The sequence below is a fragment of the Podarcis melisellensis genome (assembly GCF_964234715.1).
Source record: "Podarcis melisellensis genome assembly, chromosome: 1".
Taxonomy (NCBI): Eukaryota; Metazoa; Chordata; class Lepidosauria; order Squamata; family Lacertidae; genus Podarcis; species Podarcis melisellensis.
The window spans coordinates 82449212-82464693 of NC_138528.1; the positions used below are offsets into that span (position 1 = coordinate 82449212).

General features: G+C 44.5%; 1 protein-coding gene across 1 annotated transcript; it reads left to right on the top strand.

Annotated features, from left to right (window-relative positions):
* Window positions 1-131: 131 nt before the first annotated feature.
* On the top strand, window positions 132-15126 carry LOC309354556 (MLX-interacting protein-like). Its single transcript, XM_081884766.1, has 17 exons — window positions 132-974; window positions 4932-5038; window positions 5443-5525; window positions 5626-5715; window positions 6317-6358; window positions 6533-6686; window positions 6928-7020; window positions 8221-8258; window positions 8499-8943; window positions 10751-10794; window positions 10947-11046; window positions 11205-11281; window positions 11421-11537; window positions 11696-11823; window positions 11931-12054; window positions 12213-12342; window positions 12859-15126. The coding sequence occupies exons 1-17, from the start codon at window positions 592-594 to the stop codon at window positions 12978-12980; spliced, it is 2277 nt and encodes a 758-aa protein (XP_081740892.1). The 5' UTR covers window positions 132-591; the 3' UTR covers window positions 12981-15126.
* Window positions 15127-15482: the final 356 nt, after the last annotated feature.

Consider the following 15482-nt stretch of genomic DNA (forward strand, 5'->3'; position numbering starts at 1 on the left):
CATAGCGGTCAATGTTTCCCTTTTTTAAAGGGAAATTCCCTTATTCTGAATAGGATTCCTCGCAAGAAAAGGGAAAAGTTGACGTCTATGATCGGGTTTCAGTATGAGTGGCACGTCAATTGGATTGTGCCCCTATCAGCTGCACTTCAGAAAAGTTGCGCACAGAAGCTCTGCGTTTACTAACTTGTAGGCAGAAGAGTTGCACTGTTAAATGTTAAAGCAAGTCTAAAATACCGGAAGTAGATCCCTGTATGTCACTCTACACAGTGAAGTCTATGCTACCTAGCGAGTAACTGTCTCGTTCTCGCCGCTAGGTGGATGTTGAAACAAAACTACCGTGACCATCATGCCCTGCGGCCACGGCAAGGGGGCGGGGACTAGGACACATGCGCAGAACGCTCTTTCCTTGTTGCTATGGGAGCCTACGGCAGGGCAGCTGCTGGGAAGAGGTAGAATCCGCGTTCTCTTTTGTTCCTCCGCTGCGACGGCGGCATTTTGGCACCTGTCGCGACTCTTTCCCGGCTGGGGTTTGCGCCGGCGGCGGCCCCTCGTTGCCATGGCGGCGTTGGCGTTGCCTCTCGCGTTCTAAAGATGCGCCGGGAGACGGCGAGGGAGGCAGCGAGGCCTCCTTCTGGGAGGATGTCGCGTCCGCAGATCATCCACAGCGGCCACTTCATGGTGTCGGAGCCCCACGCCGACCCGGACCCGGACCCCGAGGCGGCTCTGAGCCAGCCAGGCCAAGGCGCCCCGCCGAGCGCGGCGGAGCGAGCGAGAAGGGCCGGCTCCGCGCGGAAGGCCGCGGCAGGGAAGGCTGGTGACGGGGCCCAGCTGGCCTCCGCCGCCGCCGCTTACGACTTCGACACGGTGGACGAGGCCGCGTGCCTGTGCTACCGCTACGGGCCTCGAAGCAGCGGAGCCCTCAGCATCGACCCTTCGCTCACGAAGCTCTTCGAATGCATGACGCTCGCCTACAGGTAAGGGCGGGGCGGGGCGGGCGGGGCAGCCCCCGAGCCAACGGGGGCAGCGGGAAGTGTGTGTCTGGGGGGAAGGGATAGAGAAGGGCCCGCCCGGAGGCTGCCTTTCTTGCCTCCGGCCCTTGCCTCTCGGGATGCATTCAGGGAACCAGACTATGCCTTGGGAACTGCAGCACGACCAATTAGCCTGCCATTCATACGCAAGATATACTAGTATGCATGCAGATAAACGATACTAATAAGAGAATCCAAATGCAGGTAACTTGGCATCGTTAAGTAAAAGCCTCGGATTCCTTGTAACTACAGACATAAAAGAAATTTTCACCCAAGGAGGCATTTCAAAGGCGCGGCTTGTCTTGTCTGCCATGCCAAGTTGAAATCTAAATGAGTGTATAAATCTAGATTTGTAGCTGCCAGTTAAGAAGTGCTCCCCTACAATCTTTCCTTCCACTTTAAGAACTTCCACTTATGAGAGGGAGGTTCTCACGCATCACGTGTGAGAACAGAGTAGTCAAGGAACGAAACTGACATTTTAGAGTCAGAAACGCATACATCTGTTGAAACCAACAAATCCAGTTTTGTAGTTAAAAAAAAGCAGGGGGCCTAGATATGACATAGAGTTGTGCCTGGTTCTCCAGCATTCTACTACCACTTGCTTTCTGGCACAGTATTATTTATTTACTCACTCTGGTTGCAGTTCTACATACAAGGGATTAGAATCAATGAATAAGTCTCATTGAACTCCGTAGGAGTTACTTCTGAGAAAAGGTGCAGAGGATTGCACTGCTACTTATTTTACTGTATTTGCAAGGTGCCCAATAGCGTCTCTAGTGGCATATGGGAATATGTTCATATAAGCATAGCATAGAGGAGGGGAACTGACACTAACTTTAGTCTTCCCAGAAAATCATGTCAGAAAAGCACATTTTGCTGCTTAGACAGTGCTTCTGACCCATACATATTACTTTGGTTTTTATCTACCCCATTTTCAGTGTATCTCATACCCCAGTTGACTTGTTCATTAAGCTGTCAAGTCCTTTAATCTTTAATCAGCTCTCAGGTCAGACTCCTTTAATGTGTGGAAAGGAGAGAAAGTCTTAAATAATAGAAATTTCTATTTGACAGAGTGTAGTGGATAGATAGTTATCATGAGTATTAAAGTGAGAAATGGACCATGACCCAAGTTGTCCCTGCCAGATGCTAGAGACATAATATCAAAAAGCTGTCTGGGTTATGTGGGATTAAATATCATAAAGTATATCCACTGTGGTAAAGGTCTGTTTTGTCCCCTTTCTGATAGTAGTGTTGCTAAAGCATAAAAACTTGGCAAATTATATAAACAGGAAGTTTTCACAGGACATGTATTTCTTCCTGTGCTCCCTTTAGCTTCTTAATAGAATTTTAATGTGAACTCTTGTGTAGAATTTTAATGATTTATGTTAAGGAACTAATTGGCTTGTTTTGCACAATCTAGTTTTAATTATTGTTACCTGTGCTGTACTACGTTGAAAATTAATACATGCCCTGAATTTTTTGAATTGGTTGCCCCCCGCCCCAACGTTTCTGTGAAGTAGGAAAGAAACTTGAGCAATGAAACAGGCTGCTTAGGGAGGTAATGAAATTTGCTTCGTTGGAAACTTTCAAAGAAAGGCTGGGTGGGCAACTCTATGGAATGTTTTAGATTACTGTGCTTCAGGGCATAACTTGGACTAGATTAGGGATCAAAAACTTGCAGTCTGCTCGCTGCATATGGCACCCAGAACACTTGATTGCTGGCTGTGTGCCTCTTAAAGTTTAGAAATTCTAGTGTTTCTTTTTTTAAAGTAACATTTGACATGATTGCATAGACCATTTTGGACATGTGATGGTAACTCACTTTTCTGGTTCTTGGTGCAAACAGCCTATCCTGCACTGGTCTTGACCTTTGGGATTTCTCCTAGTTGTAAAAATAATTAAGATAAAAAGTACCACACTGTTTTAACCAGTATCCCTTTCCCAGGAATGTCTGGCCTTGATGTTAGCATATAGAGTTTTGAATTAAATAGCTGTAGTCCTTTCATATACAAGTTGTATTCCTCCCAGAGTTGCACATTCAGCAGTATGTTGCAGACTAGCTTCCCAACCAATATATTTGCTGCAAAATTACTGCTTCTGCCATTGAGATCATCTCCTTGTAAATATATATCTATGAAGCAGCTTTAAATCAAGAAAAAAAAGTGTCCCAGCATTGTCAGCAACCTAGTGAACTGGAATAGATCCGCAGACCTGGGTTTTTTGGGTCGGTTCTTTGACTTCCAGCATTATGACATTTCAGACGTTGACTCGTTTAGGTATTTTCTAGTTAATCTCCCACAACATTATGAGATGTCATCTTGGACTAAGCAAAAGGACAAAGGTAGTATGAGGAGTTTGAATGCCTGAAGAAATCCCGGCAACAGAGTCCTTTTTGACATTAACTTTGTCAAAAGCTCAGTTTACCATATACCTGAGCCCACTGGTTTCAGTGGCAGTGCAAGCCTCTGCCCCCAGCCAGTGAAATAGACATTACATTTTGCTCAGTAGTAACAGAGAATCATATATTGAATCTTTTTCACAGCTATGCATTAGAACTGTGACTGATCTATCTGCCTGGGATTATTCATTATTCATTCTGTCTCAAGCAGGTGCAATTTTGAATAAGAAGCTGTTGTGGCAGAATAGCAAAGGGGCATGGGTTCTGAACAGTATCTTGTTTGTTCTTTTACACAACTGTTCAGTGAAACAGCTGCCATGTTTGAAATGTAATGGGGCAGAGTCCAATAGGGTGGCATGAGAGTGTGGTCCAATACGCTTAGTGTGAGGATTTTCATGTGGGATGTTTGTGCACCTTCAAGTGAACTTCTGAAGGGCAGAATATGAGTGTGTGTTGCTACTGATTAAACAGGGTGTGTGGGTGGAATGCAAGCTGCCAGTGTCTGCCTGTATTCCTAAGGAGATGCTGGCTCATTATAATTTCTTCTCCTTCGTAAGAACATACAGATGAGGCACAGTTTTACTTTAGCAGTGGAAGAAATAAACCATTGAATTAACCTTCCAAGATGTTTTTAATCATTTGGATTACTCAAGTCAATACTATATTTCTCTGTTGTAGAGATACACTCACTAACAAATTGGTTATTAATAGCAAAACACAAATCATTTAACTGGATGTGTTTTAAATTATGCTGCATTTCTTCAGAATAATTGAATTACCTTAGGTTTTGTCCAGGAAATAGTTGTCCAGCACTCACCGACTCTTCGTAGATGGGGTTCTGCAACAATAATGAATGGGGAAGACCCCTTATAGTAAGGCTGGGAGTGGGGGTTATTTCCAGATCTGCCACCTAAAGCCAGGGCTATTTTTTCTTCTGTCATAATTGCCACATGGAATTCCACCCCAAGGCTGGTATCTATAGCGTACTTTTTAAAAGCAAGATTTTGTCCTTTGTTGAGGAGCTTCATCAGAAAAACAGGAAGGCAGTATACATAGAGAGCCATGTAGTTCTGTGGGCAGAGCTTCTGTAATCAACACAGCTTCTTATCACCTCTATAATTATGTTCTACACTTATCAGCATATGCTACTTCTAACCTGTTCATTTTTCTCCTTCTCCCACAGTTTGCTCTAAAAAGTTGAGGAGGAATCAACATCCAGTGAGAGGTTTAGAATAAAGCAGGCATATTGGGTCAGTCTGTGCAAAAGGTGAACATTTGTAGACATCTGAGTAGTTTATAGTTTTGAGTGCAGAATTTAGTTTTTTTGGCACAGATTAGTAATAAAGTGTGGCTATAGAATAGTCAAGCTTATTAAAGAGATGTTCCCGTTCAGTGTGTTTTGAGCTGCCTTCTTCTTCTTTGGGTGTTGCCTGGCCCTGTTTCCCCTTGAAAGCCAGATATACTTGGTATTACAAGAGGGGTTTTTTTGGCTTTCTCATTTGTAGTGAGAAACTTGTCTCTCCCAAATGGAAAACCTTCAAAGGGCTGAAACTGCTACAGCGTGACAAGATTCGACTCAATAATGCCATCTGGAGGGCCTGGTATCTGCAGTGTAAGTAGCCTGGAAGAAGGTATTTAAAACACAACAACAAAAAACCCAACCATATAAAAGGTGATCTGATCTGGGCAGATTAGGTGGGAAGCACCAAATTCTGTGTATAAATTCACAAAAAATGGGTTCTTCCTCCATCCCTACACGTGTTTTCCATGACTTCCTCAACCAAGGAGACTGTTTCACACAGAATTATGTATTGCAAGTTTGCAAAGCTTTATGCTAGCAAAAGTCACATATTAATTGCTTATGGATTTAAAGCTCTTCAGCTCTACTGCCTTATTTAGTGGATGCTGAAATGGGAGCGACTGCCAGCCAGCCAGCAAGTATTTTCTCTGTTTGGTCCTGCTTGAAGCTGTGCTGCAGATTACAGCCCCTTTTCTGCTATTTCATTCTGGATGCAGATGTGGAGAAGCGGCAGAACCCAGTGTGCAGTTTTGTGACCCCACTAGAGTGCAGTGATGTAGATGTGCACCGCAAGCCTGAGGTGAGCAAAGGTTACTTGGGCCTTTCTTACTTAAGAACGTACAAAGAAGACAGATTACACATTTCTGTAAGTGACCCCTGGCTGCACCTTTATTTGGCAGGCTGTCATCATGGAAGGAAAGTACTGGAAACGCCAAATTGGGGTTGTCATCAGGGAATATCACAAATGGAGGTTGTTTTCCTATACCCAGGTAAGGGTCTTCTCCAGCAAGATGTGTTGTACTTCATATAGCTTCCCTTCACCCCTAGATGACATGTTCCACCCAAGCTCATACAGTCCTTTTTAGTGTCAACCAAGGAAATCAGGTAGCCAGTCCAGAAGCACCTTGGTACTCCATTGTAAGAAGGTGGATTTTCTAGATGCTTCTTGCCAGGCTATCATAGACTGGATCTGTTGGTTATGAGGTGATCTGGTACTAGACTGGCGAGGCTACATTTCTGTCTTACTCTGATGGGTGCCTTGGCCTATAGACTCATTTCCGCAGCTGCCAAAGGCTCTCATTCTCTTGCCCTCTCTCTCACTTCCACAAAGACACACACTGGTCACCCAGCTATCCCTGTGTGATTATTGTGGTCCGCGATGGCTTTCTGAGGCCTCAAGTGTTCATTGTTGTTGTTGTTGTAGTAGTAGTAATAGTACATTATACCTAGCCCTTCCTCCCAAATGTGTCCAGGGCAGCAATGAGCCAGATAGGATTTTATTTAGCCACCTATGGTTTTTCTCTAGCTAAGTATTGTAATTGTAGTACTTTCAGTGGCCTAATCCTAAACATTCTGTGCATTTTTTTATAGGCTTCAAAGAAGATGGATAAACCCGTCTATGGTTCAGCTCAGGTGCTATTTTAATGCCTTGTTCCTATACTGCACCCTCCAGATTCCCCTTTCCCCATGGCAGAGGGTGGAATTAAAAACGCTTGGGGGTTGTCCGCAGCCATTCAGTATTCCAGCCCCTCATTTGAGTTTGCCTAAAGTTGGAGTTCACAGCTCTTTCTCTCCCATTCTGGACAGGAAGTAGCTGATGATGTTCCAAGGGCAGAGCTGAAAACGGATGGAACAGATGCATGCCCCATGGACCTTGACCCCTTGCATGACCTGGATGCACTTCTGGACACCTTCATTTCTAGCCGCAACCCTTATGGTGGCCCCAACCTCCGTGGCCTTGGTGAGAGGCCTTGCTTTGTGCTCATTCCATCTATCTCTGGATCTGTCCCTTTCTACCAAGAAACCCTTTAAGTTTTCTCCACTGTCCCCAGAGGCTAGTACAGATGCCTCTAGAGGGTGGAGAGAGGTTTTGAAGTATCTCCATGTGAGAGCCAGTCCCTTGCTTGTGAACCAGAGAACAATTCTTTGCTATGGAACAAAGTAGCGAGCGAGTGATATTATTTCTCATTTTGTGTCTTCAGCTCACCAGGGAAATGCAGATATGATCCAGCCCACCCTGACCCAACTGCACCCCATCTTTGGGGAGGAGTTTATGGACTTGGACCCCATTCAAGGTAACAACAGAGGTTTATATGGCTGTACTTAGTGGTAAGGTGGCGCATCTCAAAGCTGAAAGACATCCTCTGAAGCACTTTGTATGGCTTCTTAAGACCACTCCAGACTGTGTTTAAATTATGTATCCATACTGTACACACTTGAAAGAATTCCGTTTGTTTATAAATGCTACTGAGTACATGCTGCTAGGATCTCCTGATCAGCTGCAATTCCCTGCAGTGCTTATCTGTAAAAGAGCCCTTGGATTCCTCAGAATTGCAGCTTGCATATTTACTAAACTCACTGTTAGGGAGAAAACTGAAAAGTGTGTCATTAAAGCCCAAAAATCAAATAGAAACATTTATTATTATTATTTTAAGCCCACAAGTTAATCACCAGTTTTGAAAGATTAACTTGTGACCTCAAGAGTAAATAACATCTGAGTCTGGGTCACCAAAGTGGGCTGAAAGCTGTCACTGGTGAGAGGAGACTATTTCCAAACTGACATTGATGAAATTCTAGTTCACCCAAGGCCAGAGCAGAATGCTGCTGAGCAAACATGATACGTCCTGGTAAGGCTAGACATTATTTAAATCAGTCAGCATGCACGTAAAAATCCTCTTTTGGGCGTCCAGTGCTCTAAGAGAAGACTCATTCTCCATATAATCACATGCATACTGTGCTTTATATATTGTTTGTCCCCTATCCCATTTTCTGAATCAGCCAGGACAAATTCTTCAGAGCCACTGTTTATCCCCTTTTCACAGGAAGAATAAAGTAGGCAAATTAATCTTGTATGAATTCTTAATTTGAAAAATCTTAAACTTACGAGTTGGTCATCTCAAAATTTCTACTTGCAAGTATAGCATCTACATATTGAGCCTATTTCAGTCTCATTTCTGCCACTCCGACACATAACTCTGAAATCAGCAGTCCCCACCTGCATATTGCTCCAGTTCTTGACTTGAGTTTCTCTACCAGTTGAGATATCCTGGATTTTAGGTCTCATCTTTCTTCGAAACCACCAATTGATGTCTTCTTGTATGGTGGATGTGAATGAATGAATGTTTATTATTACGACCAAACAGCCAGCATGCTACCTGTATGGTGAAATCCTGATGATTCCTTGCTTTGTTGATTCAGACACACCAGCCAGTTATCTTCTGCCAGTTGCTCTTTATCTCCTCCCAGCCTTTTAAATATTTGCTTTCTTTTCACAGAATTCATCAATTCCTGTCGTTCTCAGCCCATGAACCAGGTAAGGAGAATAAATTTATCTGATAGCTTACAAACTCCTTGGGCTTTTGCAGCCCCTGATGCTTACTGCAGATACTGGTCTGTGCTTGATTTTGATTTTGGAAAGGCAATAGCCTTTTTCAGCATTGGGGAAAAAAAATGAGCAGTGGGAGTTCCCCACTTGTATAATTTTCAGTGCAGCCATCTCCAGCCTGGACTCAGGAGTTGTGTTTGATTTGCACTCTCTTCTCCCCCCTCTTAGGCTCCTGCAGTAACGGATACTAGTGCTTTGAACCAGTGCAACTCAGATACACCTCTCATTGCCCCTGGGACCAAGGATCTCCCACCGCCTGGAGACTCTCTCAACCCCATTCCCATCTCACTGGATGTGGAGCCGCCTGTACCTTTGAATGGACAACAGACCTTCCTGCCATTCTTCCCCACCTCCCCACTGAGGATCAGCCCGCCGCCTGTCTCTCCCATCTTGCGCATGCAGCCTCAAACCACTTTGGTCTTCTCTGTCATCACGCACACAGGATCAGAAACAAATTCTCCGTCTGTATTTCGGGACACTTTTGCTGTGCCAGTCTCTGCTCCTCCACCCAAGGATGGGAAATGCAGACACCTGCAACGGATTGCTCCAGCACCCTCCTCTAGCCAGCAGCCAACCCTTCCCGGTGCTCCGCTCCCCTGCCTGCTTGCAACTGGTATGTCCCTGCAAGGACAGGCTCTCCGTAGGGGAAATTGAGGCATTGCTGACCTAGACTACAATGCTTCTCTAGGTCCATTTGGAGTTTTAAGTCATACTGCAGAATTCTCCTTTCTTTTTGGTTGTTGTTTTCTGAAGCAAATCTCACCAGGATCAACTTTTGGAATCCCTAATTTAAACAACTGCATGCATTATTAGTGTTTATTTTGATATAATTATCTGAAGTTGGAGTTTAGCTTCATACTTGGGAATCACTGGAAGCAAAAGCATTTTTCTGTACTGGAAAAATAAAATATGTGGTCCAGGGAGATAGTTTTTTGTGTTACTGCAGAATTTTAAAATTATATACAGTGGTACCTCGATTTTCGAATGTAATCTGTTCCAGAAGACCGTTCGAGTTCTGAAACATTCGAAAACCGAAAACTCAGTATAGAAATTTTTTGATGTGGTTTATTTATTGTTTATGACTTTTGTAATTATGTAAATCTTGTTATGCTGTAAGCCGCCTTGAGCATTGGAAAGGTGGCATACAAATTAAAAAAATGATGAAGAATTGAGTATGGAAAACTCAATACAGAAGCCGCGTGGCATGTTCGACTTCTGAGGCATGTTTGAAAACCGAAGCATTTATTTTCGGGTTTCCGACGTTCAAAAACTGAAATGTCTGTCAACGGAGACGTTCAAAAACCAAGGTACCACTGTATCTGACTTGAGCTGATAGGCATTACGTAACAGTGCCTGTATCTCCTTCAGTGGATTTAGGGTTTAGCCTTGCAGAAATTGTGTGTCAAAACTATGTACTGACTAGTCTGTAGAATAGTAAAATGGTTAGTCCACAGGTATTGGAGACGGATTTAAGGTGGCATTCTTACTTGCAACTATACATATGTGTAAAGATGTCTGGGAGCTGCTGTTTGGAAAGGGAAAGAAAAAGTCCACTATGTCCAGATTCCTGCTTTGATCCCCTTCTTGCTTCTCTGGAGTGTAGTTCAGCTTTTTGTTTTGATGCAGCCAGCAGTTTGAACCAGGTAAATCAAGCAAAACTGCAAATGTCAACATTCGTCCAAATGCTTCACAGTTAAACAGAAAACCTTCAACTCATTAGTAGAAGTGAAATGACAGCTCATTAACATAACTATGCATATTTACTAGCTTTTTAAAGTTATATTTTAATTTTTCTTAGATCTACAAGTGAGCACAGATTTTCTTGACCCATTTCAGAACAAGGCTCTTGTGCCTTGTAGCTTTTTTGAACGGGGAAAGTTGTCAAGAGCTGTAGAGTCTTCTAATGTGCAAGCATTATGAAGAGAGAATCTGTAACTATGAAACTTTCCTCTCTACTCCATTTAAAACTCACACATAAAGGTCCAGAATTCCTATCCTCGTGTGTCTGGTGGCAAAGTGGGTACCAAACAGTTGGTGTCAGATTGGCTGGTACATGCAGGAATTTTATGAGACGCTAATGGTTATGGGGAAACCAGGCCTAGGTATGTTTTGGAAGGGATCCCTGAGGCAAGGATGCTCATTGGCCTCTCTGTTGGGTAAGGTGCCATGCATTTAAGTAGAGATTATTGGCCCGAATTGTATTTTCAGTTGTGGTGGGTGGGATTTCATAAAGCAGCAGACTCCTTTTCATTAAATAAATTCTGCCACATTCAAAAACTTGGTCTACTGGTGAGCAGCTAATCTGAAACTGTGTAGTTACAGGGAGTGAGTGGTGCTGCTTCAGCCAGCCAAGTTTTGTACATGCATTGGGGGTTAATACATAGAGGCTGGGAAAATAAGAACATCTCTTTCATCTCTAGGTCCTGCCCCACTGCCCCTCACTCCAGTCATGAACTCTGTGCAGGTAAGGATGCTCTCCTCTGCCACCTTCCGTCTGCGAGGCCTCCTATCTGTGTTCTGCTTTTTGCCTCCTTGGAGTTGACAGGCGGCGTATTTTTCTATCTTTCTGTTTGGCTGCTCTCTCTTTCTCTCAACCCTGCTTTTCCTCTTCCACAGGTGTGTGGCTTCCCAAAGCCCCCTGCGAATATGCTGAACTCATTCTCGGCAACGGTGAAGTCTCCTCCGCTTGCCTCTGCTGCTGCTTCCCCTGACACTGGTAAGCTGGCTCAGGAGGGTGCAAAGTCACTTGGCCTCTCTTCTTAGCAATACCTCATCCACTTTCACTGGATTGGTCTATATGCCGTGCCAAAGTAGAAATTGAATACACACCTTAAGAGGAACTCACCTACCACAGTATTTTTGGGATTATTTCAGGTGCCAAAACCAAGGAGAGAGCTGAGGACAACACTCTCTGCAAACCCCAGGAAGTGGACAAATGCTGTACTGCCAAGGTAATAAGGATACCCACACCACTGTACCCCATCTTGTTGGCTTGAGCATTGTGGGAGAAGGCATCTTTTCTCAAAGACGATAGCCAAAGGGGTAGTCACCTGGCAGTGTCTCAAATCATGGCTTGATTGGCTCTTGCAGGGAAGTCGCAGATCAACACTTACCTCGGCTGACTATGCCCGCCGTAGGGTCATCAGCTCCGGCTTCAACACTCTTGCCACTCTGGTGTTGACAGGACCTGATCAAAGCAGCACTAAGGTACGCATCCCCCACTGTACCAGAGGGTGGAAGGGCACATATTCTTTGCTGTTTGTCCAGTCCTCCCAATTTGCTTTGTGAACCTGCTGGAGCCATTCTTGTGGTCTTTGCCTTCCCAATCCATTTTACACCTTTACTCTACCCCCTCACCTCCCCAGTTCAGCAAAGCGATGCTCCTGCAGAAAAGTGCGGCACATGTGGAAAGACTGCAGCAAGAGCGCCGACAAGCTCAGGAGACAGTTGAAAGACTACGTGGGGAAATCAAAGAGCTGAGCACTGCCATTGAGTGAGTTGCGGGGCTGGCTTAAGGGGTTTTCATTGGATCAGGGATACAAGTTAAAAGGTGAGAGGGGAACTCCTGTCAACAAGTTGTGGCTTTTCTCTTCCCTGCAGTGACTTTCAGCGCCAGCTTCCACCTACGGGAGCTCCTGTGCTGCCACCACAGTCAGATCAGGCTTCTCAACTCTATGAAGAGTATGTGCGCAAGCGCACCCTGCAGGACTGGCGCTTCTGGCTTGTATCCACCAGCGAGCATGTGGGATGGGATGGGACAGGTTAGGGTGCAAGAAAGCAAGCCAGGGGAGGCATTTGGCATGGCATTAGTGGCCTGCTGGGTGCTTAAGGGGAGCAGGGAGACTTGGCTGCATAGGCTCCTTAACCTCTTCCAACCTGCAGTTCAGCATGGTGATTAAGCCACTCTTTGAGAGCTACACCAGGACAGTGAGCACAGGCAATGTCAAGGAATTCTGCGACTCAGTGTTGAGCTGGTTGGAGCAGCACTGCACCCTGCCCATCTTGCGCCCTGGTATGGATCAACAAGGAAATCTAGAAATGTCTTTCCCTTCACTGACCCATCTCTCTCCCCCCCCCCCCATGGCTTTCAATGATCCTTGCCTACCTTCTGCTCTGAAATCTAGCACGTGCTTGTGTATCATTCACCCATCCTACTCCTGCTTGAAGTACTCTTACGTTCACACGTAACTAAGAGAGTGGAGCAGAACCATGGCTTACCAATTATACTCCACATTCCTGATTCCCTTTTCATGCCTTGCTAAGTTACTAGACACAGTTGCCCATCACTATGATCCTTTCCTTGCCCTGAAGCAAGATTATTGGGCACTGCCTTAAAGCAAGGCCCAGATGTGACCTTAGGAGTTACCTGGCTTTGTGGTGTTTAGGAAAAAAAACTAGCTGGAGATGCCAGCTGTTCTCAAAAGTCTTCTATTCCTGATACTTCCAGAAGACTTGAAAGGATTCTCTTTCTAAGAATTAGGAGAAAGGGTCTGCATTGAGTTCATTGTTTTGGTTTTTTGTCCCACAGCTATCTCTGGCTCCCTCCTGCAGCTAAGCAAGATCACATCCATACTGACTCGGCCAACCCAGTTGCGTGAACAAGCCCTGCAAGCAGTAGCTGGCCCTCCACACTACAAGAGCAACAGCTAGGATGAAGACCAGGTCCAGTGCTATATGGACATCCTCACACACTACCAGGAAAGCCAGCAGCAGGGACCTCTATCTCAGGAATTCATTTGCCATGCAACAAAGAAGCTTAAGTTAGACAGTATTGGGGTTTAGATTGCCAGAGCAGAGAATTGAGTATTCATTTTGGTGCTGGACACCTCTTAATACTCTCTCTCTTTTTGCAGAACTTCAGGTAGTAGAGTGGGGGATGTGGGGGGTAAGGCAAGACACAGAGCCAGAATGCAGATTTAATTGCCAGATGTAGGATGCCAGCCATGGCTTTAGCCTTTCAGAACTGGGGTGAAAGATTAGCCGCATAAGAATTAGTGTGGCCTCCATTTCCTGTGTTTTCCCACCAGAGGGCAGTGAAAGTGATTCTTGCAGGCCTTCTCAATACATAGAGAGATACTTCCTCTGTATGATTCATGGCTTTGGTCCTCACTAAATTTGAGTGTTTGTGGTTAAGTGTCGTTGCCCCCCCCCCCCAATGCAGTATATGTTGATGGCAGATTTTACCTATGCAACCATACCCATGAACCCTTTCTGGGGTGTAGAGGATCAATTTCTCCCATCTTTCTTTTTAGCTCAGAGACCTTTTGTAGGACTGTGTATTTTCTGTAGATCTGCTGAATTTTTACAGGGGGTGGAATCTGACTTCAGCTCAGTATTTGATGGTACAATCCTCAGAGCAAACAGTATCATCACACCTTCAGTCTACAGCATAGCCTATGCCTGCCATTCTCCATCCCCTATGCTCTTGTTTCTTTTCTCGAGTTACATATTAGCTTGGCGTGGAATCTGGAGTTTATTTATGCATAACACATCCTGTATTATGTTTGCCAAACTTTGTTCTAGGCTACCAGCTAATGTACAACAACTCTTGACATCTGACCACAAGGAGGTTGTGTGATGGGGAAGACACCACCTAACCACTGATAGGCAACCTGTTCTGTCTCCACTACTGTAACTGTATGATTGCATAACCTTCTGCAAATGGCAGTACCTCATTCCAAACTCCCAAGTTAGTCATAAAGCTAATGTCTACAGGAACAGGAGCCTAGCTGACTAAACTAGGGAAAAGGCTTTTTTACCCTTTCCAGAGTTTTGAGTAATATCTGAAGTACCTCTGGACATTTTGTCACCTGATAACAGAGAATCCAAATGTCACACCTCTATCCCCCCACCCCACCCTCCCCCAGTTAACAGGTACAACCATTGAAACTAGCAGGAACTGTGGCGGTGCATAGATCCTTTTCATTCGATGGGTAAGCTCTATAGCTTTATCTTTCATTACCAGGTGAAAGCCTTTGATGATTGGAAATTGCTCTAGCTGCTTGCATACAAGATATTCTAATACTTATGTGTTCAGAAATACACGAGAGAAAGAGTTGGAAGGGACCACGAGGATCATCTAGTCCAACCCCTTGCAATGCAGGAATCTTTCACCCAATGTGGGGCTCGTTGTTGAGATCTGGCCTAGGTGTACGTGGTTTTCTTTTCTTTTTACTGATTTATTATTTCTTCATTCTGCTACAGGCCCAAAACTTTCAGCAACAAAGCCAAAAAAGCTATTCTATTATCATATAGGAATACAGTAATAGTATGGCAGTTTTCCATCAGCCACTTTAACCAAGGAATGGACAACTGATTGATTCCCATGGGAGACTCACCTCAATATACAAAATCTACTTCAAGCCCCAGGTGTGCTTTCTGTCTGTGGGATATTAATGTCCCTTTTCTGTACCTCTCTTACTCATGAATGATGGTGGTGCTTTTTAAGAGTCTGCATTAGCTGAAGGTAACCACTCTGCATTTATGTGAAGTTAATGCACAATACAGCTGACCCTTTCACTGTTCAGCATGGGAGGTTTACTGCAGAAAAGACTTCCAGTGCTTGCTCACCTAGATGTACTTACTGATAGCACTTTACTTCCTCCAGTCCTGTAGGATTTCTTCAGTTAACGTGTATTAAAAAAAGAATGAGAGCATACATGAATTATGAATTCTATCTTGGAAAATATTCAGTGGACCATTTGAGATTTCTTGTGTTTCTATATCATTTTGTAATTTTAGCACTATTTCTGTATGTTCCACATATGTCACTAAAATACATTTGAGTAATCTTTAAGCGTTGTTTTCCTTTTTCACAATTAAGAAACTCCACTCTTTTCATTCATGTAGGCAGCTGCCAGCCTTTGGCCAAACTGCAAAAGCACCTGCTGGGCTTTGCAGTTCCATCTTTCAAAAGCATCCCACAACCAACTTCTGCACAGTCATCCCCACTGCTCAGCTGCTAAGGCCTAGGAATAGGCAAATAGCAGTTCAGTTGTGGGGGGGGGCACACTATTCAGTTGTTCATAGTGCTATTCAGCTGGGCAGCAGGCAGGGAGGTATGCAATAGATCTCTCTGTGTGGTTGAAGAGTCTGTACATCTTCCTTGAGCAGGGTGGGGAGAATAATGTGTCACAAACTATTCAGATGTGG